Raw genomic sequence first — 23,573 nt, forward strand, 5'->3', positions numbered from 1 at the left:
GGTAGATCCAAGGGCTGAAATGATGCTGTGAGAATTCTGTCTCCTGCCATGTCTCAATTCTGTTTTCCTATTTGGCTTCATTCTTAGGCAGGCTCTCGCCACTCAGCAGCCCCAGGTGTACCTTCTATCAGATGAGCAAACCCAGGAGAAAGGGGTATCTCTAAACCAATACTTTTAGGTAAAGTCCCAGCGTTGACTCTCATTTGCCCAGTTTGAGCCATGTGCCCGCCTCTGAACCAGTCAGTTGCCAGGGGATTCGAGGATACTGATTGGCCAAGCCTGAATCACATGATCACTCTTGGCATGGGGACTGTTAGCTCTCTTCAAACCATCTGGACTAGGAATTGACAAGAGGGGGCTGACTCCTCAGGGGCATATTTGGTTGTTGTTCCCATCAGGAGGGATGGCCCCTGTGCAGGAAAAGACCCAGCAGGTCCTTATTACACAAGTGCTGTGCTGGCTTCCCCAGAGCCAGTCCCAGTTTTATAAGGCACGTCTTTAATAGTTGTAGTTGTAGCATCTGAACTGTCAAACTGTGACTTCTGTAGTCATATCCCCTGACACAAGCACACGGTGAAAAATGACCCCTTTATGTTCTCCTGTACACCCTGCCTGGGCCCCTCCATCCCTCAGGAAACCCACAGGATCTACAGGCAGAAGCTGGAGGAGCTGACAGCACTCCAGACGTTGTGCAGCTGCTCCATCAACAAGCAGAAGACGCGGCTGAAGGACTTGAAGCACACGCTCCAGAGGTAGGTGGCGCTGCAGCTGAAAGCTCCCCTGGCTTTAAGGGACAGAATCCCAAGTCAAAACTGGCTTGAGCAGAGAAAGGAAATCTTGATGGAAAAAAACCAGGAGTAGCTTCAGGCATGACTTGATCCGGGGGGATCAAAGGGTGTTTTTAGGAATCTGGTTTTTTTCCCTCTGAAATCTTCCTTCCTTAAGATTGGCGTCACTCTCAGGCTGTGGTGGTCACTGAGATGGCCACCAGCAGTGCCAGGCTTTTATCCTGTAGCCTTTCTTCCTACTGGCTTGGCCAGCCCAGCAGCATGAGAACTCGTCTTTCAGCAAAAGTTCTGGGTGTGAGCCTCATTGGCTGAATTGGTCACGTGCCCATCTGCAAACCAGTCATTGAGCCTCTTTTTCGGCAAGACTCGGTCATATACTCAGTTTATGGGCCTGGGGGATAGGACAGCCCTACTTGAACCATATAGGAGGGGAGAGAGGATAAGATGTAGTTCCCAGAGGAAAGTTGTTAAGAGAAGTCCTATTGGGCAGATAAATAGCAAGTACCCTTCTCCTGGGTGTGGGGGCTCACCCCCCCCAGGGGCTCTGGTGAGGGGGTCAGAAGTCCAGCATTCCTGCTGGGGATGTGCTTGAGCTCATGGCTTCCTTCAGTTCCTGAGGCCAGGGTCACCTGTTCACTTCCCCGTCCCTTGTCTTCATGATTTGGGAAGTGCTCTCATCCCCTGCAGGTGAAGGGGCCCAGTGGATGCTGTGACCCCTTAAGGAGGCAGGGAAATAGGCTGTCAGTGGCTTGTCCCAGGTCACTTAGCTGGCCCTCCGTTCCAGAGTTTGTGACTCCTGGTCAGTTCTTCCCTTCCCTCGTGGACAATTTTTGGGACGGTTACTGATTATACCCCTAACCTTGACTGGCCATTTTGGAAATGGGGGCCCATTCATCACGGGGTATAGTGTGGATGGTCCATGTAATGACATCACCCTGCCTTGGAAAAACACATCACCGACGGCAGGACTCAGGAGTCTTTTATCAGCCTTGGCACTGCTGATAAGTCTTTGCTGCTGAGGGCCGTCCTGTGCTTTGTAGGATGTTTAACAGCCTCCCTGGCCTCTGCCCATTAGATGCCAGTAGAGCCCTCCACCCCTGTTTGACAACCAGAATGTTCCCAGACATTGTGTAGTTTCCCAAGTTGAGAACCACTGGGTTAGAAGGTTGACCCATAAGATGGGTTCTTACATGAAGGACCCCTGCGATTCTGAGAACGTCTATGACTTGTTTTTCTAGTTTTGAGATTAAATATCACCAAAGAATAACAGTTAGACCTTGACTGGTTGACTGCTCATACTTTTAAAGCACCTTCCTGTCTGTCCTGTTAGTAATCTCCAGGTTGTTCCTATAGACCAGCAAGAAGGATAGTATCGCCAAGAGATGTCCACTGAGCTTGTACTATGTGTCAGGTGTTCTAAATGTTTTGCATTTCATTTGCTTACTTAATCCTCAGATGCCATTGTCTGCAAGGTAGGACCGATGTTATCTCTGTTTTGAGGAGTGGAAAATAAGACAGAGGTTAAAGGACATCCCCAAGGTCATAAGGCTGGCAGGAGGCCAGCATCAAGCCCAGAGAATACAGATGGAGAACTGAGGCTGCCAGAAGCACTGAGATGGAAAGATGGGAGGGCTGTGCCCAGAGCTTCCAGATTCTTCCTTCAGCCTGAGTAACGCCCCTGTTCCTCCTGTGCCCACATCTCTGACCACAGGTACAAGCGTCATGCCAGTCGGGAGGAGGCAGAGCTCATTCAGCAGATGGGCGCCAACATCAAGGAGCGGCAGAATGTCTTCTTTGACATGGAGGCCTACCTGCCCAAGAGGAACGGGTAGGAGCTGGGAAATTACCCCCTCCCCCGGCCGGCGCTGTGGGCAGACGCTCAGGCTCCTGCCTCCCTGTTGGGGCTTGAATTTGAGGGGGAAGGAGGAGACAAGGTCAGGAAAGAGAAGGAAGCTTCCTCATGTGTTCCTCCACGAACCCAGGAAGGGACCTTGGCCCCCACCACGTGTAGTGACACTCCTGGGAGGGCTTTTTCAAGGAACCAGATGAAAGAGCCGGTTCCCAGCATTTGCCACATGCCTGATGCCACCTGGGGTCAAGAGGAAAGGTGTTCTCTCTCAAAAGAACAAACATGTATTGAGAGCCTGCTGTATGCCCAGCATTGTGCGCTCTTGATGCCACTCACTTCATCCTCAACATCCGAGTGCGTCAGATCCAGGAATCCCCAGTCTGTGAGGGTCGGAGTCATTAGGGCGTCTCTTGCGCAGGTGGCCGAGCCTGGGCTGACATCTGACTCCAGAGCCTGTGTTCTTTCCATCTTCCTCCTTCAGAGAAGTCCCATCTCTTTCCTCAAGTGGCATCACCGCCATCCTGTTCCAGAGAGAGATTCTGACAGTGTTGTATCATGACCTGACGTGGACTGCTAAACACATGTCCTGTCACTTCACTCTGACCTCTTTTCTTGGTTTGGCCTAGCACTGAATCAGAGCCTCCTATCAGAGCCAACCCTCTCGTCTTCTCCTTTTTTTACTGTATTTGGTTAAAAACTCCATGCGTTGGATGGTGATAATTTTCTACATAATGAAATAGCATGACCTTGTTTTATAGTGTGACTCAAATCCACTTTCCCAGCTCCAGTCTCTCTAGTCCTCTGTGCCTCTCACATTAGTCAGGAATCCTTGGATGACAAATGACAGAAAACCTAACTCAAGTTTGCTTAATTAAAAATAACAGATTTATTGTAAACTGACTATAACTCAATTAAAAAAATAGCAGATTTATTGGCTCATGTAACTAAAAAGTCCAGGTGCAGCTGTAGGTATGGTTGGATCCTGCTGCTCAAATGTTAGGCAGCGTCTCTCACTTAGCTTTCTTTTTCTGAGTGTGTGAGTTTTTTTCTTGGGCAGGCTTTCTCCACAGGTTGGCCCCAGCAGCTCTGCATTTGTATCCTACCTGCTTAGCAAATCCAGTAGAGAAAGTCTCTTTGTTCTTCAGCAGTTCTGGGGAAAGTCCCAATACGGACTCTCATTGGTCTAGATGGTGTCATGTGATCATTATTCACCCTATCAGAGGGTTGTACCCCTTTAACTGGCTGAGCCTGGGTCATGTGCCTTACCCTAGGGCCTAGGGAAAAAAGCGATTCTCTGAAGGGAAGTTGTAGTGCCTTTTCAGGCACTATATATTGGGACTATATATATGGTGGGAAAAATGCATGGCTTTGGGGGAGGGGTATAGCTCAGTGGTAGAGCATGTGCTTAGCATGCACAAGGTCCTGGGTTCAACCCCCAGTACTTCCATTAAAATAAATAAATAAGTAAATAAGTAAATAAATAAATAAATTTTTTGAAAGCCTAGTTACCACCCCCCCCACACATACACAAAAGACACTAGAAAAAAAATTTTTTAAATGCATGGCTTTATTACACTTCTACTCCAGGTACTGCAGACTGAAGATGCCCCTAGAATTTACTCATAGCTAGAAAGAAGGTTTTTTTGTTCCCTTTTCTCCTCTCAAACTTCTACTCATCCTTCAAAACCCAGTTCAAATCTTACTATACGTCAGTGAAGCCTTTCCAAACCCCTCTCCCTCTGTGGAATTAGTCTTTCTTCCCCTGAGCTCTCATAACCCTTCATTTGCACCTTTACTAGTGTGTTAGAGTATAGGCTATTGTCACAGAAGCCTTACGGTACAATGGCTGTGACTTGTGAAGTTTTTGTCTCTCATGCACAAAGCCAGAGGGGAGTAGGCCAAGAGTGGTGGGTTCCTGAGGGAGTTGTCCTCGTCTACATGGCCAGAGCTGGCTCGCACCATCACATTCTCAGGCAGCGGGGAGGAGTCGGGCAGCGGAGGACAAGCAGATCCCTTTTCACAAAAAGTGTTTGCCATCTCCTAGTGAAGCCAAACACATACATACCCTGCAGCCCAGAAATTCCACCCCTGGGGAGATAAATATATATTTATACACCCAATGGAAGTGAGCGCTGAGCGTTCACAGCAAGGAAGCCAGACACAAAAGGCCACACGTTGCATGTGTCCATTTATACAAAATGTCCAGCATAGGCACATCCATAGAGACGAGAAGTAGATAGTGGTTGCCAGGGGCTGGGACGAGTGGGGAATGGGAGTGACTGCTCATGGGTGTGCGCCTACTTTTGGGGTGATGAAAATGTTCTGGAATTAGATGATGCTGATGGCTGCAGAACATTGTAAATATACTAGAAAGCATTATGTTGTATAACTTGTTTTTATTTAAAATTTTTTAATGTTATGATATGTGAATTGCACCTTGAGTTAGGAAAAAAAAACCCAGGATGTTCACAGCAGCTGTATTTATAATAGTTGAAAACTGAAAACAAGCCAAACATTCATCAGTTGTAGAGTAAAGAGGAGGATGAATAAGTTATGGCTCCTCTCCTCCATGGAATAATATACACAGTGAGGAAGAAGGAACCACCGATGCAGACAACCTGGGTGAACCTTGCAGCCACAACATTGAGGGAAAGAAGCCAGGCATAAAATAGAACACATTCTATATATTTATGTGAAAATATAAAAAATAGGCAAAACGAATCCACGGTGATAGAAAACATAACAGTGGCACCCCTTGGCGGGGGTACTGACTGGGACGGGGTACGAGGGAGCCTTCTGGGGCTGGAAGCATTTTATTCCTTGACCTGGGTGTTGGTTACATAGATGTATAAATATGTACAAATTCATCATGTTATATACTTGAGATTTTTGCACTTAGAAACGGTCTTTTGTAAACTGAACTAGAGGTCGTACACATGCCTTCGCCTCATTGGCCAGAGCTTAGTCACATGCTCACGTTAGCTGCAAAGGAGGCTGGGAAATATGGTCTCTAAGCCATGTGAAACGGGGGGAAATGGGTTAATCCTGACGGTCATGTCACAGTTGTCATGTTCTCTAGTTAATCACTGTTCGTTCTCACGCGAGGTGAGACTTTCACCTCTGAGCTTAGCGCCCTGTTGTCTAACACCCGGTGTTCAGCACTGGGCTCACTCGGCTGGAATGTTTTGGGCTGGGGCCCACTCCCCGGGCTGTTAAAGAACGTGGCGGTCCTCACAGGTCTTTCCTTCCAGGCTCTACTTGAATCTGGTTCTCGGCAATGTGAACGTGACCCTTCTCAGCAACCAGGCCAAGTAAGTATCCCAGACGCCACTCTGCTTGACTTCACGGAATCCAGGCATTTTGCTCTTTCAGCTCAGGAGAGATGAGATCAAGCTAGTACTTTTGCATAAATGAAAAAACATTCAGAGTGGGGACTCCGACTTTTGGTTTTCCTGATGCTCTCCTCAGTGGGTAGACCACCTTCCTTCCTTTCAAAGGGTCAACGTGTTGAGTGGACAGCAGTGCCAGTTTCCTGTGAGAAGTGGCCCCCGATCCATTGTACACCTTATCACGCACATTTCTCCCAGGGAGGAGGCAGTCCTGTCCACTTAAAATCTATCACTTTCCAGGGGAAATGGAGCCATGGCTTTTCTGCTGCAGTGGCTAATTGGGGAGGAGATCCTGTTTCTGCTCCCTGCCCTTCATGGGCTTGGAGCCATAAACCAGGATTCCAGGGACCTAGGAAGCTTTGCACATTGGCCCTCTTTCCCTACTTGATAATCACCATCAATTCAAAGTCTCTCCCTTAGTGTGATCAGCAGGTCAAGGATCTGACGGGGCGAGGGTCCTGCCCCCAGGTGGGATATAGTTATGTGACCTTTCCTGGTGGTGTCTGTCACTGCAGATTTGCCTACAAGGACGAGTATGAGAAGTTCAAGCTCTACCTGACCATCATCCTGCTCCTGGGAGCTGTGGCATGTCGATTTGTCCTGCATTACAGGTGACGGCTGTGGTGGTGTGTCCATGGGCATGTGGTGGGGGGGAGAAGGGGGCTGTGAGAGCGGGATCCAGGGCCACTCCCGCCTCTCCAGCGTTTGGTATGATGAGGTGTAGCATAGAGAAGGATTATTTCTTATAGGAAACAGCAGTCCTGTCTGCCCGACAGCCATCCAACAAGTACCTACTGAAGGCTGCTGGAGAGGCCTTGTAACATAGGAGTTAAGAAAGAACCCAATGTGATCCATCCATACAATGAATATTATTTGGCCACAAAAAAGGAATGAAGTACTGACACACACACTGCAACATGGAGGAACCTTAAAAACATGATGCTGAGTGGAAGAAGCCAGACGCAAAAGGTCACATGCTGTGTGGTCCCATTCATAAGAAATGTCCAGAACAGGCAAATGCCATAGCGATGGAAAACGGGCTAGTGGCTGCCAGGGGCTGGGAGGAGGGGAATGGGGAGTGACTGCTAAGGGATGCAGGGGTTTTTGTGGAGTGGTGAGAATGTTCTGAAACTAGATAGTGGTAATGATTGCACAATGCTGTGGATATACTAAAAACCACTGAGTTACATACTTGAAAAGTGTGAATTTTATGGTGTATGAATTATATCTCAGTTACAAAAAGAAAGAGGGGAGGAAGAAAGAGGAAAGAAGAAAATGAAAAGAGAAGAAAGAATGAGATAGATGGACCACAGACCTCCTGGGTTTGGTCCTGACTTTGAGACTTACTGGCTGTTGCCAAGGGCGGGTTCCCTCTGGGTGCCTTAGTCTCCCCATCTGTAGAACGAAGGTGTCAGCAGGCCCTGCCTCACTGGGCTGTTGCGACAGTTCAGTGCGTTAACCCCGTGTATGGCTACACCCCGCGCCTGGCACCCAGTGGTGCTGCTCAGAGGACAGCTGCTCTGTTCAAGCAGGACGAGGCTAGTGAGCTCGCTCTGCTGCCCCAGGAGCTTTCCTTTTCCCCTCTGGCCCCGGGTTTTCTGCCCTGAGGGGAGGCAGCCAAGTATGGCTTTGGCATTTGGCCCAAGTGTCAAGGGTTTATTTCCTGGCAGGTGCTTGGCCAGGAGTCCTGTTGCTGGACTGGCCACTTGAGCGTCCAAAGGCCCTTTCAGGCCCTGGGTCCGTGCCCGCCTGCTGCCTCAGGCCTGGCCCGTCTCCCTGGAGGGCAAAGGCTGCTCACGTTAGTAATGCCTGCTCACACGCCCCCTGGAAGGGGTAAACGTTCTTGATGTGCAACCAGATTTCCTTGCGCTGGGACCTCTAGGGGCCTCAAAGGGCAAACCTGCGGTGGTTGTCAAGTTCTGAGGCTCCCTGAGGGCCTGGCGTCTCCATTTCGCCCCAGTCCTTTCTGATTCCTTTCCTGGCCTGTCGTCACAAGGCACCACAAGCTGGGGGGCTCAAAACGACAGAAATACATCCTCTCCCTGTTCTAGGGGCCAGAAGTCTGAAGTGAAGGTGTTGGCAGGGCCGCACTCTCTCCGAGGGCTCTAGGGGAGGACGCCGCCTTGCCTCTCCCGGCTCCCGGTGGCCCACAGTCCTGCTGTTCCCTTGGCTTAAAGCTGTTTGATTCCAGTCTCTGCCTCTGTCGTCACATGGCCACCTGCCCTCTGTGTCTCTCTCATGGTCTTCTTATGAGGATACAGTCACTGGATTTAGGGCCCACCCTAACCCAGTATAACCCATCTTAACTAATTACATTTACAAAGACCCTATTTCCAAATAAGGTTATATTCTGAGGTCTTGGGTGGATATGAATTTGGGAGGGGAGACTCTTCAACCCACTACGCCTTCTATGGGTTAAAAATAGGGCAGGGGAAGAGGGGCTGGATGGGCAGCTTATCCTTGGGCCTCAGTTTCCTCATCTGTAAAATGGGAAGTAGGACTTTCTGAATTTGGATTCCCCCAGAAGAGACCCCCCAAGATAAGCATCGAGTGCCAGTAGTTTATTCAGGAGGTGATCCTGGGAAGCACTGGCAGGGAAATGGAAGTGAGGTGGGGGAGGCACCTGGAGTTCAGTGCTGCTAGGGAACAGCGTAGAGCATGCCTTAGTTTATCCCAACCAAGGGGTGAGGGAGCAGAGGTATTTATCTAACCCCCTGTTCCTTCATCTGCTGTCAATCAAGAGAGGAGTGACTCCCAGAGAGTGTTAATCTCCACCCTTCACCCTCCTGATCTGCCTCTCAACCAGCAGAGTGAGCTCTGGTTCTGGCTGTTGGAAGTCATGCAGACAGGCCTGGATAGGGTCAGTGCATCTGCCGCGGGAGCCAGCCCTGTAGGTTGTTCAAGGATCCAGAGAGATGGTCTGTGTAAAATGCCTGCAGTGTTGCAAGTTCCCAGTCACTGGTGCTGGCCCAGCGTGGCAGGCTGAAATACGGTCCCCAGAGATATGCATGTTGGGATCCCCAGAACCTGCGAAGGTGTGACCTTATGCGGCAGAAGGCCTTTGAAGATGATTTAAGTTAAGAATCTTGTGATAGGGGGATTATCCTGGATTATCTGAGGGCCCAGTATAATCATAAGGGTCCCAGTAAGAGGGAAGTAGGAGGGTCAGAGTCAGAGGAGGTGTGATGACAGAGGCAGAGGTCAGAGTGACGTGGGGCTGTGCTGTGGGGAAGGCAGGCGGCTTCTGGAAGCTGGCGAAGGCAAGGACATGGATTCTGCCCTAGAACCTCCAGAAGGAACATAGCTCTGCGGACCTGTTTCAGACTTTGACCTCCAGGACTGTAAGAGAGTAAGTGTGTGTTCCTTTAAGCCACTGAGCGTGTGCTCATTTGTGACCCCAGCAACAGAAAACTCACATGCTCTGGCAGAGCAGACTGAGACCGGCACCTCAAGCATGTCCCTGAAGTGCCGGGGCCGTAAAACTCTATTCCCACCCCTGTCTCCAGTGGAAAATACCCTGGGAACCCGCAGTCGCTCCCGGGCCTGTCTCTTGCCTGGAGTTATCTAAGTGACTGCACGGGGAGACCGTCCCCTCTCCTCTGTTTCCTGCTCAAGTCAAGTAGGCTTCTGATTTCCTCAGAGTTAGGCATCTGGGACTCACTTTTTGAACTTTGGACACTCTGTGGTGCTTCCAAAATTATTATGACAGGGAATTCATAGCGCTTCCTATGCCCAGGCACGGTTCTAAGCACTTTCCGTACTCAATTCAGCTAATGCTCCCAGCAGCCCACCCAGGAGGTGCTGTGACTCTCCCCACCTTACAGATGGAGAAGTAACAGGGTGGGAGAACCACTCACTTGTCCTTGGTCCCACAGCTGGGAAGAGACAGAGTCTGGATTTGAACTCAGGGACCATGTCTCCAGTCTGTCCCTGACCCTCCCAAGATCGCCTCTGTGGGTGAGGGTTCAGTGGGGTTGGTAGTCTGTCGTCTCTGACCATGAAACAGGGTCACATAGCTTAAAAGACACCTCCCAATGTCTTTTTTTTTAGGATAGCATTTAGTGTATCAAATTGATTATTTGATCTAAGCTTTAAACAAATATGTTAATATACACATTTATGCAATGTGTAGCATTTATGCTTTAATTGTCTATGAAATGAAAAGTGGAACAATATAAGTGAGCATACTATGTACATGTATCCATTTCAACAGGTCAAATTTAGTTATTACCAATTCTAATGAAAGCACATTTCCATATATTTAAGTTCCTGCTCAAATGTCATCCCTTCTTTGGGGACTTTACACATTTAATGAAATAGGAGCCTGTCATCTTCATTCTCTCAACCCCTCCCAAACGTCTCCCAGCGTCTTTTATTATTGTTAAAGTTGTGTCCTCCCATTTCCCTCCCAGGGCCTTTATAGTTGGGGAAAAGGATCGCCCAGTCTGGGGAGAGAAATGGAGGAGGTCGGGGTGTCCTCCGTCCCCTGCACAGTCATTTCTGTCCCCACACCGAGTGGATGTATGTGACACCAGGAGGTACAGAGGTGCCTCCTGCTAGAAGGTAGAGCCTTCGCTGAGTTCCCCGTCAGTCTGAGGGGCTGTCTGCTAGAGGCTCTCTCCCGGGATCCTTCACCCAGGAGTGCCTACAGAGGGGTCAGCCTTCCTATTGTACAGATGGCAAAGCTGAGGCCAGGCAGGCCTCTGGCAGGGCCACACACAGTGTGTCTGTGGCTCTCCCCTCTGACCAGGGCACCTCACGACTCCAGCGGCCCTATTCTGTTCTCCTTTAGGACCAGCTCTGCCCAGCTGCAGGCTTTGGTCACCGTAGAGGAGGCAGGGAGGGGGTTCTTAAGTTCATCTTACAGTTGAGACCATACGAATCTTTTTGCATGTACAACAAAGTTTACAGATGGTTTCAGGTGTTGGAGGAAGTTTATGTATTAACACTGCAGACGGTTTAAAATAGCATATTAGGTTTCCTGCTTAAAGTCTTTCTATTGCCATTCCGCCAGAAATTTCCTGTCTTTCCGTAGGAATTTAGAAGAGAGACAGGTTGTCGTGGTCAGGGAAGGAGAGGGAACCTCAGCTAGAGCCTTCAGGGCTGGTAAGAGTCAGGCGGAGAGGTGAGGAGGGAGACGGGCACTTTAGGTGGGGAAGAGACCACCGCTGCCTTCCCGGGGTCGCCAGGCACGTCCGGAGGCACGCCTGGGCTTGGCGTGTCTTGTCCTGGTTCGCTGTTCAATTGTGGGGGGGGGGCAACCGTCCCTGGTGCTCATGCCTGCCCCGCTCCCCGGGGCTGTTTGTCTACACTAGGGTGACGGACGAAGTCTTCAACTTCCTGCTGGTGTGGTATTACTGCACCCTGACGATTCGGGAGAGTATTCTCATCAGCAATGGCTCGAGGTAACTGGGGGCCTGGCTCTGTGGGGGTGTAGGGGGAGCCAGAGGGAACGGTGTCACGGAGGTGAGGGCTGTCACCCTGAACCTGCCTGCCTGCCTCCCTTGGGCGGCAGGGGTGGCAGGTGGCGGGTGGGTATTGCGGTACTTCAGGCCCAGGGAGGAGGAAAACTGTGTCTGCTGCTCCCACTTTCCTTGCTTTGTTTGGTCAGTCTTCTCTTTCTTGTTTCCAAGAAACTTTAACTCAAACAGGCTTCACACAATAGGAAATTTATTTGCTCTTACCAAGGAATGAGTCCATTGGGACTGACTTCAGGTAAGGCTTAATCCAGGTGCTCAGATCATGCCTTCAGGGCTGACTTTCTCTCTGTCTCTCTACCTATGCCTTCTACTGTGTTATCTTTATTCCCAGGTTCCAGGTAGGAGCACCCAGCAGCTCCAGGCTCACCTCTTTATTTCTAGCATTCCCAGCAAAATAGGGCACACTCTTCTCTTCCAAGAGTCTCACTGGGTCCTGTTGGCACTCATTTATCTCATGCCTGTCTCTGAGCCAATCACTGTGACCAGAGAACACACTGCTGTGATTGCCTGTTTGTGAGCCTTGTGCCCATGCCAGGGCCATCACTGGACATCCAGAAGCTGAGTGTGAGGAGTGGTTCCCCAGAGGAAAATTAGGGTATTGCCACCAGAAGGATGAATGGATTCTGATGAGAAAAGTGGACGGTCCCCCACAGGGAGATGAGAGTCTTGGGACTGAGCTATGACCAACGACTCGCCACTTGCAGGACCCATTTTCCACAGGTCTGGTGTTTTTCTGGGGTATGCACTTGCTCCTCTGCACACCATTCTTATCCCTGAAACAAAAAGTAACAGCCTCCCAACCCTCCCCGCTCCCTGCTTCCTTGGGGGCTGGTGAGGAACAGCCAGGAGCTGTGTATTTAAAATTGGGGTGTTTGCCAGGCACCCAAGTAATTTGCCACCTTCTCACTTTTCTGCCCAGCGGTCTCTTATGGCAGACCCTCGCCCTGCGAGGCCTTACCCCGAATGTAGAGCCAGGAGGTAAGGACCGGGGGAGCGGCGGTTCTGAGGGGCACAGCCCTGTAGTTTGTAGCCCTTTAGAAAAGATCAGTGTTTCTCAAACTGCACCCACTCTTTGCCCCTTGCACACCGGTTTGCCATGTTGTTTTGTATCACCTGGATGGTAATTTTCTCCCATTTTAAATCAGCCATCTCCTTTTTGTTTTTGTTTTTGTTTTTGCTTAAATAAATATTAATTTACTTTAAAAGGAAATTTTATTTCACCACCATACATGGAAAACCAGGATCAGTTGCAGAGAGGAGGAAGTGGTGTAAACATACTTTTTCATTGTCTAATTTACTCAAGTCAGTCATTCTTGCTTCCTGAAGGCCCTGAGCCTGAGGCCTGCCCTCTCTCTCAGGTGTGTGTACATGTGTATGAAGGGAGATGAGCAGATCTCCAGGGGCATTAAAGATGTCCTAGCATTTAACCAAGACTCTCTGCTTGACTTAGGAGAATGGAAAGAATGGAGAAGATGACTTCTCATTGTGTGATTCAGTATCATTTAGTGTTACACTCAAGTGCCATCTAAAACTTGGTGGTACATGCGGTACATGCCCCATGCTTTGGGAAACACTGAAGTAGAAGCTCTTACCAAATGAATAACATTTGTAGTTCCCTTAATTGTAGTGAACAGTATCTTCCTGCTTTTGGGTGTGGTTGGAGGGGAGCCAGGACAGTACACAGTGGGGAAATGGGCCCAGGGCAGTTGGCGAGTCTTTCTTGTTACTAATTCTCTTTCTGCACGCCTGGGCTTGCTGTCATACTTGGCGCTTCCTCCTTCTGATGGACTCATACAAAGAGTGTTCAGGGCATGCTGCACCTCCAATGGTCACTAACACTTTAGTAAGGGTTATTCTGGTCAGCTTTTTTCTGGTATGACATGTGGATGGGCGGTTACCCAAGAGGAGGGAACAGGACTGAGTGGAGGTCCCTGCAAGTGTGGGACACACCTGGAAGACAGGGGAGGGGACCAAAGAGGGAAAGTGGGGTTCCAAAGCTCTCATTTGCCTGACACTTTAGTGGGGCCTTTTCAGGGGCCTCCCTAGAGCTGGTACTCTGATGGGACACAGGAGGAGTTGTTTCTGAACTTGTCATGCAAAGCTTTGTGTGCAGTCATCTTACATTTATTGAGCATCTTCTAAGTGCCAGACACTGAGCTAGGGACTCCAAGATGCGCACGCTCTGAGCCTTTGGGAGCACTCATAGCGGTTTTTAAAAAGACCATTCACCGAAAATATGCTTCAGGAATCTCAGGTTGTAATGGCACCTTTGCTCCAGACCTGCCTCCCGACTCTGGCCTGGGGCACAGATTCAGATATTTTGGTGGTGGGGAGTGTGGAGTGAGTGGGATGGGCCTGTAAAGGTGCCTCGTCTTCTGGAACGACTGCGGGAGTTGCGGCCAATATGTGGGGGCGTGAGGCACGGCAAGTGGACGAATCCGGGTGATTCAAGCTTGTGACTCATCCTCAACATCTGTTGGATGTTTAGCCTCCATCCTCCCCCATCTCCTTCTCAGAGCTGATTTCTCTCCTGAGGGTGGGCTGTGGAGACACGTGGGAGGTTTCCCCTCACACTTGGCCCTTATTAGGGAATAGCTAAGAAACCATTTCAAGAAAGCACAGTGAGGAGGAGGGAGGGGTCTGGACTGAGATGAACGCTACCTTTCTCATCTCTGAAGCGTCCCAGGGCCAGCTCAGGGGCTCAGGGTTGGTACCCAGTAAACACCCCATAGCCTTTGCAGAAATGAACTGAACCCAAACTCTGCAATGAGGGAAGGTCCTTGGGGCCATACCAGCGTTCCAAGGACAGCTGGACCTGAGCCGTATGTGCTTACTGGAGGCCTGCTGCTCAGTTTTGGTCTGACTGACTCTCTTTAGTCCTGTTCCCACTTGCATTGGAGACTTGAATTATGGGTGTTTTGGGGGAAGCTGGCCTAGAGAGTTGGGGGGTTTGGGGGGACGCCCTCATCATAGGATGGAGCCTCCCCATGTGAGATGTAGCTCATTAGCTCAACTAGTGCAATAAGCAAGTCAACTTGTAAATTTTGCCAATAATGGAAAACCACCTGATGGGAGTAAACACGAAGGGAGATTTACGGGAGCATATAAGTAATTCAGGGAGGTCACGAGGGCTCAGTGTTAACAGACCCCCCCCTCCTTCTCCCTCTTCAGTTGTCCCCTGCACTGGCTCCCAGCAGCCCAGGCCAGCATCCCACCAGATCAGCAAGCCCAGAGGAAAGAGGGCCTTTCTTCTACATGTCCAGCAGCAGTCTTGATACAGGCTTCTGATTGGCTAGGCTCAGGTCACATGCTCATCCCTGAACCAATCACTGTGGCCAGAGGGATGCAGAGCTTTGATTGGCTAGCTCTGGGTCATGTGCCCAGATACCATCCCTAGCTCTACCCCAGCCACCCAGAGTGTGGGGGTGAGGTGGTTCCCTGAGAGGAGGCCAGGAACCAGAATGGGGAGCGATTGACAGGCAAAACGGCAGATGTCCTCTACCGTTAGTTCTGGGTCAGGGGCGGTAATGAATTGGGGATCATGTTGGCTTTTCTGGCAAGCCACGCCACCAATGCCTATCTCTGATTGGTTTTCCCAAGGGCCTTTCCTAGGACACAGAGGCGTAGGGGTGGCGGGGGAGGGAGAGAGCCTCTATGTAGAAGCCATTCCCCACTGCCCGATGACCTGAAGCTCAAAGCCAGAAACAGCCTGGAGTCAACAGTGATTGCTGCACATACATCATGAACATGTGGAAACATGGCTAAGGTGTCCTGAAGGGAGGGAGATGAGCTCTCCAGGCACAGTCCCCAGATGCCAGGACATGCTGTCCCTACTTTCTGGCCATAAATGTGCCACCCTTCCTGGGGCATCTACTGTCTGCTCGTTGAAAAAGCCCACAAGCCCCTACAAGAACGAGCCCAGAGTGTGACTGCTAATGAGCGCAGTGATAAAAATGTCCTAAAACGGATTGTGGTCATGTTTGCACAGCTCTGAACATACTGAAAACCACTGACTTGTGTACTTTAAATGGGGAATTGTACAGCATCTGAATGACATCACAATAGAACTGTTATATAAACACACACACGTGCACAAAACCAGCCCAGAGCCCTGGGGTGTGCAGATGGCCAGTGGGGCTGGTGAATGCATGCTGGGGAAGAGGCCATTTTTAGCCTCTCCTGGTGCCACTGAGCTGTGTTTATTGGTGGCATCTGTCAGCACTGGGCTCTGGGCATAGCGAGCTGTGAAATTAAGAGCTGGGCTCTGGGCACAGCGAGCTGGGAAATTAAGAGCTGCTGCTCAGCCAAGCCTGTTGCCCCGAGCTTGTGTCTGTCTCCGGCCGCTCCCAGACAGAGAGAGGGCATTTCTCAGGGGAGCTCTTGGGGGTAGGACAAAGGAGAATGGGGCTTGGAGACTCCAGGGCTTATGAGGACTTCTTGGTTGCTCTTCAAGCTGAAAGGACGGGCGCACTGTCTTTTCTGTCAGAAAATTAGACCCACGGGTCCTCATAGACTCTGACAGACAAGACAGGGACAGGGGGAGGGGGAGCCTGGGAACAAAGAAGTGGATGGACATCTCATCCTGTACCGTGAGCTCACGTGGTACCTGCACCAGTCTCCTGTTACCTCGGTCCCATGTCCATGGTGGCGTCTAGACCAGCTGCTGCTTTCACCAGCTGCACCTCCTGGACATCACTTTTTTCATTTTGATATTACCGAGTACCTCCTGTTTGCCAAATGCTGTCAGTGCTAGGAATAAAGAGCCACATAAAACCTTGTTCCTCACCATAACTTTTGAGGCATCTACAGGCCATTGCCTGGACACCTAATTTATGGCCAGAGCTATTCTAGGGCCGCAAAGAGAAGAGAGGAGGAAGACCTTGTCCTGCTCTTCGGATGTCTGTGTTCTGGCTGGAAGGTTCTAAGTCCATGCAGATCCACGAATTCGGACAAATGCAACTCCAATGGCACACCAGTTTTCACTTAATAAGATTGGGAGACACTTTAAAATTTGGTGTCCGGCATTGGTGAGGGTTTGGGGAACTTGATAAGTCTCCTCTGCTGCTGCTGGGAGTGTAAATTGCGATAGCTGCCCTGGAGGGTAGTTTGACAAGTAACACCACCACCCTATGTACTTCCTGGTAGCCACCGTGGAGAAATAGCGTCATCACGCTAGGGGACTTCCACAGGATGTCATGGCAGCAGCAAGAATGATAGTGACAGTTCAGGAACAGCTAAGTGGCCTGGCAGAGTCACATCCTGAAAAGTCGTGTCACATTTGAGAAGTCACTGACAGGTCTATAGATACTGGCCTGGGAGTCAAGATAAGAAAGCAAGTTACAGGATGATTTTAGTTAAAGAGAAATTCTAATCCAGGTGCTCATCCCTCGAACCAGCAGATCCTCAGGTCCCCTTGGGGAGCAGCACTGCCCGGGACCCCCTCCCCCACTTGGCCCCCATTCCGTTTCTCTCCTGAGAGAAAGTTCTGGAGAGATGATGGTTGACTGCTGCTCCTACAAGGATGCCTCAGGCATCCCCACCCCTACTGCCTGGTCCCTGGGAGGAAGGAGTCTGGCTGCTCCCAGGGTGCATTTGCCAAAGCAGATCGCTGTCATGTTGTGTTTCAATAACTGAGCTCCTGGAGAGGGTCCCGGGAGGCCAGCAGAGGCCTGAGACGCACTCAGGGATTTTGAAGAATAAAGGCTGCCTGTGACGCTGGGGAGGGGGTGACCACCAGGCTCCCTCCACCACTGTGGAGTGAGGGTCCTGAGCAGGGGGACCATTGGGTTCTGACACAAGGACCCTGCAGCTTCTGGTCTGGATGAATGAAGTCCGGGCCTGTGGGCAGGGAGCAGACCGGCTTGGTACGTGGGGCTCTCAGAGAGAAGCTGCGTCTGGGATGGGGTGAGATGCTGCGTGTACAGCCTGTATCCGTGTGGGGAGCACAGGGAGCTGCAGCTCTGCGCACTTGTGTGCGTATGTTCTGTATTTACTCAGCATGCTTGTTGAGCACCTGCTCTGAGCCAGGTGCCATAGATACATCGCTGAACAAGAAAGACAAAATCCCTGCTCTTTTGAGTGGGGAAGGTTGTTCAGGAACCACACAGGAAAAAAATAATTTCAGATAGTGGCAAGCACCATAAAGAAAATGAAGTGGGCTAATGTGACCCAGGGTGGTGCTGTCTAGCCGTTTTAGATAGGTGGCCAGGGAAGGCCTCTTGGAGGAGGTGACACTTGGCTCAAACCTTGAATTTGGACCAGGAGCAGGCAGGCCAAGGGCTTGGGGCAGAGAGAACAGCAGATTTGAAGGCCCCATTAGTCTGCCTGGGCTGCCATGACAAAATACCACAGACTAGGGGACTTGAACAGCACAAATTTATTTTCTCGCAATTCTGAAGGCTAGCAGTCCAAGGTCAAGGTGCCAGCAGGACTGGTTTCTCCGGAGGCCGCTCCTTGGCTTGCAGATGGCCACTGCGTCTTCACAGGGCCTTTGCTCTGTGAGCACGCACACCCTTGGTGTCTCATCCTCTGCTTCGAAAGACTCCAGCCCTATTGGATTAGGGCCCCACCCTTATGACCTCATTTAACCTTCATTACATCCTAGGTCCAAATATAGTCACATTTTAAGGTCCTAGAGCTAGGATTTCAACACAGCAGTTTGGGGGGATACAGTTCAGCCCGTAACAGGCCCTGAGGTAGCAATGGGTCTGGGGGTTTCAGTGAAAAGGATGCCTGGAGCCTCTTAGGGTGGGGGCCAGGCTGGGGGGCTTGGTGTCGTGGTGAGGTTCGGGGTGTGTTCTGAAGGTATTGGGAAGCTGCTGGAGGCCCAGGTGCCCTCTGGTTCTCTGACTGTTCGGCTCATGGGACAGAGAGAGGGGAGGGTCATGGCCTGGATGGTTTCTTGTTCCAAGAGGCTTGCCTCTGGGCCACAGAGCACCGCCCACAGACACCGGCTGGGAAGCAGGGAGACACCTGCGCTTCTCTCCCTGCCTGAGCGCCTTCTCCTTCTCTTCTCTCTGAGAATCAAAGGCTGGTGGGTGTCTCACCACTATGTGTCCACGTTCCTGTCTGGAGTGATGCTGACCTGGTGAGTGTCTCCGCTGGGCCCCGGGCCTCTGCTCACTCCCCCGGGAGCCGGTGAATGGGGACTGGTGGTGGGCAAGGGGACCCAGATGCAGAGCTTTTTGCGCCAAGAAGGAAAGCGTGAGCCTACAATGGGGCTGCAGGGACCCCCCAAGCCTGCTGGGGAGTTTTCCGAGGAACTCCTGTCTGCCTGCTGGCCGGGACAGAGGCGACAGGGAGCAAGTCTGGACAGAGCAAGCGCAGGTGTGAGGCTGTAGCAGTGGGCGGGGAACTGGTGGGAACTGAGGCTTCACAATGCCTACGCGAGCTCCCCTGGTTCCAGAGTGGGTTAAAGCAGTGATGGAAACTGCCTGGTCCAGCCCCAGGGACATATGATAAAGAAGGTAGAAATTGGGTGTGAAATCTTTTTCTCTCTTGGTTGGAACAGAGACGGGGCGGGATGAACGAGTGATTTCACGGTGGGCCTTATCTTTGCTCTTTCCCTCACTTTTCTGCAGGCCTGATGGACTCATTTATCAGAAGTTTCGTGATCAGTTTTTAGCCTTCTCCATTTTTCAGAGTGAGTGTGTCTTGCTCAGATTTGGGGTTGGGGGCCTGGTTTCCTGTGGCTTTCACTGTTGGAAGCAGTTGTGTGAAGGGTGTGTCTGTGTGGAAGGGGGATGACACTGGGGGAGATCCCTGATCCTAGGGGCAGGGGAGGGTCCCGGAAATCCAGAAAGAGCGATCTCCCCCCACTCCCATCAACTCCATCCTGCCACCCGGTCCTCAGCCCCAGGAGAGGAGTGGTTTGACCCCCCTCACCCCCGAGAGCTTCAGTCACTGCCTTTTCCCCTCCAGAGCAGAGCCAGACCAATTGTGCCTTCAGGAACTGAGTGCTGTTGGGAGCACTTTGTTTTCCTCAAAATGGGAATGTATGTTCTTTTTCACACTGAAGAATAGCTCTGGATTTATATACAATAACGGGTGGCCTCTGGGAAGCAGCGTGGGGATGGCTGGGGACAGGGTGGGTGTTTTTACTTTTCACCAAGTACCTGTTTGTTCCCTTTGAATTTTTTACTGTGTATATATTGCCTATTCAAAAATACAGTTTATTTTTAATTTTTTTTCTTTTTTTGTGGGGGGCAGGAGGTAATTAGGTTTATTTATTTTTTAATGGAAGTACTGGGGATTGAACCCAGGACCTCATGCATGCTAAGCAAGTGCTCTTCCGCTGAGGTATACCCTCCCCCCCGAATACAATTTAATTTTTAAATAAAGTCCTGGTTACAAACAAACACAAACATACAAGCCAAGAAGGGAAATTACGTGTAACCCCACCCTTAGGGTATTAACAGATCTATGTCCTTTCAAACATTTTTATTCATAAATATGTATATACACATATACTACATTCTGTATAGCTTACAAATTTGGGAGCCTTCTACATAGCTGTGCTTATAACCTGGTTTATATTCTTTTATTTTAAAATATTTATCTATTTATTTATGTGGGGAGGAGTTAATTAGGTTTACTTTTAGAGGAGGTACTGGGGATTGAACCCAGGACCTCGTGAGTGCTAAGCATGCACTCAACCACTTGAGCTATACCCTCCTCCCTGGTTTATATTCTTTTGACCATCATCATGGGTATTTTTCATCAGCACACAGAATTCTGCCTCATTTTTAGTGACTACCCCATTGTACGGAACTCTCTCTTTCATGTCTTGGCATTGCCCACGGCTCCCAGCATGATGCCACCATTCCAGCAAGCATCCACTGAGTGCCTACTGCATGCCTAAGGAGAGCTCCAGAGGCCTCGTTTGGGCTCAGTTGGGTTTTCAGATGACCTGTTTGTTCCCTTTGAATTTTATACTGTGTCCTTATTACAGTATAAAATTTCTATCTTGTATTCTGGGTGAGGGATAAAGCAGATTCAGACCTGTGTGTGTGGTGTGTGTGGTATGTGTGTGGGTGTGGGTGTGTGTGTGTGTGTTTGTGTGGCGGGTGGGAGGGGGCCGTACCCCTGCCCCCGCCCCGGCAGTGAAGACGCCTGGCCTGCAGTGGAGGTGTGGCTGGGCCTTCCAGGCCCTGAGCTGGGCACTGTGCTCCCCCTGCAGGCTGTGTCCAGTTCCTGCAGTATTATTACCAGAGGGGCTGCCTCTACCGACTGCGGGCCCTGGGGGAGAGGAATCACCTGGACCTCACAGTGGGTGAGTAGCCAGGCCTGGGGATGGGGAGACGAGCACTGGCCCTCCCCGCTCCCCTAGACCTTGCCCCGCACTCCTCACTGGGAGCAGGTGCCAGTTAGAACCTAACAAGATCTGCCACATGCAAAGCCAGGGCTGCCGACCTCACCCCAATTGCTTTTCCTAATTCCTCGTGGGTTCCGTTTCAGCCGACAAGCGCGAGGCCAGCTGTGTGCCAGGCCTCTGATGCTGGCCTCTAGCTTTTCCATTTTAAATACCTATTTTTTGTCTGTTTTATGATGTACATAATGTTAGTCTAGTGTTTTTGCACTTACACAATTTATGTATGTTTACACATAAATATTTGTAAAAAAAATACATGTATATACATCAGAAAGGGTGGGCTTAACTTGAACTCATAGGGCCGGGTGTCCCATCGGAAAAGCTCAGAGACCCCTCATCTAAACTTTCAGGGGAAAATGTTTTTAATAAGAGTCTACTATCTTTTGAAATGGTCATTTACATTGAATTATTCTGCAAAGTAGGCCCTATTTTGTCGAAACTCGATGGAAATGATGCATGCAAATGCTAATAATAAAATGCAAAATCCCTTGTGAATTAAAGTATTAAAAACCTAGTGTTTGGCTCATCAGCATTGGTAAGGGTTGTCCGCCCACTTGGTTCGTGGTGACTTGAGGCACTGAGAGCCGTCAGGCCCGGTGGCAGGTGTCTGAGGAGGTTAGGGCTCTGCCCCTCCCCTGCCCATGTGTCTCAGAACTGGCTGATCTCAGAGTGACTGGTGTGGCTAGGCCACCTCACACGGTCACTCGCTCCCTCCTTCCTCTCCACAGAAGGATTTCAGTCCTGGATGTGGCGAGGCCTCACCTTCCTTCTGCCTTTCCTGTTCTGCGGCCACGTGAGTCCCCTGGAGTTTGTGGGTTCCCCGTGCACTGGGCTAACCTGCGGGGAGCAGGTCTTTAGGCCCCCCACCTCTCTCATCAGCCATTCCTGAGCTGGCCCCACGGGGTCCTGGAGCTTGGGTGGTCCCTGGGTCCAGGGGTGCCAGAGCTCGGCACCAGCTTGCCCAGCCCCAGGTCCTCAAGCTGCTCTGGCCTAGAATGCCCCAGTTGCATTTAGGGGGGCTTTTAGCGTCTCAGGGCAGTTGAGAGCAGAAGCTGGGGGGCTTGGCCCCCCTCCCTGGGCTTTCCCACGTGGGGCTCCGGGGTGATTGGGTGGGGCGAGCTGTGCCTACCTCCCCTCTTTCCAGTTCTGGCAGCTCTACAACGCAGTCACGTTATTTGAGCTCTCCAGCCATGAGGAATGCAGAGAATGGCAGGTATGGTGTGTGTGTGTGTGTGTGTGTGTGTGTGTGTGTGTTGGTTGCAGGGGAAGGTTGGGTCCGCATGGGGAGAATTCCTTCCTCAGCCACCCACCTCCCCACTTCTGTGGGGCCTACTTTGCTCAGCTCCTGGGGCTTGGGAGACCATGGGAGGGAATTCAGGAGGCCAGAGAGCCCCTTAGTGATCTGAGAAGTCCAAGAAGGTTTGCACTATGAGGGGGACAGAGGGAGGGGCCCCCTGGGACACTGCCCGACCCCGAGGACTCACACCCTTCACCCAGTTGGCCCAGATCCCCGCCTTCTGCTGGCAAACCCTGTGGTTTGCTGGTAGCCTGTGCTAAGGGGGTGCTGAGGTCCCAGGGGGTGTGGTGGGCATTTCAGCAAGGAAAGCGGATCAGAGCCGGCCTGGCCTTTTCCCTCTTTCCGTTCCATTCTCTGCCTCACCTTCCCGTGCCCTGAGCACCGCCCTTCTCTGCACGTCCGCCACCCCCCAGGTGTTCGTGTTGGCACTCACGTTCCTCGTCCTCTTCCTCGGCAATTTCCTGACCACGCTCAAAGTCGTGCACACCAAGCTGCAGAAGAACAGAAGCAAGGCCAAGAAGCCGTGAGCCATGAGGCCCACGCGCCCCTCGAGCCCCCGGACTTCTGAGGCTGCGGGGGGACTTCCTCCCTAGCAGTGCCAGTGGCCACTGACAGCAGTGACCTCAGGGGCCAGTGGCATCACTGGCAGCGGGGCTGAGGCTATGGTCCCCGGCCGGACAAAAGGAATGTGACCCCAGCCTGTCCGCACAGTATTAGCTGGCCCCAGCCTGCCTATTTATGACATATTTAATATTGGCCCTCCTCCTTCCCTTAGAATCTGCGGCCTTCCTGCCCCACTGCTCTCGGTGAGACTGGGTCAGTCTTGGTCAGGGCGGGGAGGCTAAGCCTCAGGGAGCCCCTCTGTCCCCCGCTCCTGTCACCTGAGCCCCTCAGGTTGGGCTTTGGACGTGCCTCGCTGGGGCTGGATTTCCGCTGACCTGCTACTTACTGAGTCCCAGGCGGGGGTGGAAGGAAGCCCCTCAGTGTCCTGTGGAGCCTCCCTCCCGACACAGCTCCTTGCTGTAAGCTCCACGCCTCCGCGGTGGGGGTGTTTCAGTTCTCAGAGAACCACTGTGGTCTGTGCCTCTTGCTCTTTGTGCTTCCTGAGTCTCCTGCGTGCCGGCCACCTGGGGAGAGCCGCCCTACCTCCCTGAGGCCTGGGGCTTGGCCTGGGGTGCGAGGTTTTCTGGGGGTCACCACCAGAGGGCGCTCCTGCCCTGTTCGGCTGGTTTGAGGACCTGTTTTTTTTTTTTCTGTTGTTTTGTTTTTGACATGAAGTTTGGGTCCACTTTTGGGGGCTTCCTGACCCCCACCCTTCAGCCCACCTTCCCAAATTCTTGCAGTGAGTACTCAGGGAGTGGGACCCTCAGCACTGGTTGGGACTTAAGCCAGCATGGAGG

At 51.2% G+C, this 23,573-nt stretch overlaps 1 protein-coding gene across 1 annotated transcript in view; it reads left to right on the forward strand.

The window, feature by feature from the left end:
- Positions 1-23,256, forward strand: part of TMEM120B (transmembrane protein 120B) — a 39,048-nt gene extending 15,792 nt beyond the window's left edge. Inside the window, exons 2-12 of the mRNA XM_072953681.1 lie at positions 634-752; positions 2,500-2,616; positions 5,889-5,948; positions 6,542-6,637; positions 11,342-11,431; positions 18,528-18,593; positions 19,087-19,148; positions 20,685-20,777; positions 21,605-21,669; positions 22,021-22,089; positions 22,587-23,256. Coding sequence (XP_072809782.1) covers positions 634-752; positions 2,500-2,616; positions 5,889-5,948; positions 6,542-6,637; positions 11,342-11,431; positions 18,528-18,593; positions 19,087-19,148; positions 20,685-20,777; positions 21,605-21,669; positions 22,021-22,089; positions 22,587-22,700 — 951 coding nt within the window. The 3' untranslated portion in view covers positions 22,701-23,256. The remainder of the gene's footprint in view (positions 1-633; positions 753-2,499; positions 2,617-5,888; positions 5,949-6,541; positions 6,638-11,341; positions 11,432-18,527; positions 18,594-19,086; positions 19,149-20,684; positions 20,778-21,604; positions 21,670-22,020; positions 22,090-22,586) is intronic.
- Positions 23,257-23,573: the final 317 nt, after the last annotated feature.

Source organism: Vicugna pacos, chromosome 32, assembly GCF_048564905.1.
Source record: "Vicugna pacos chromosome 32, VicPac4, whole genome shotgun sequence".
In the NCBI taxonomy this organism is placed as follows: domain Eukaryota; kingdom Metazoa; phylum Chordata; class Mammalia; order Artiodactyla; family Camelidae; genus Vicugna; species Vicugna pacos.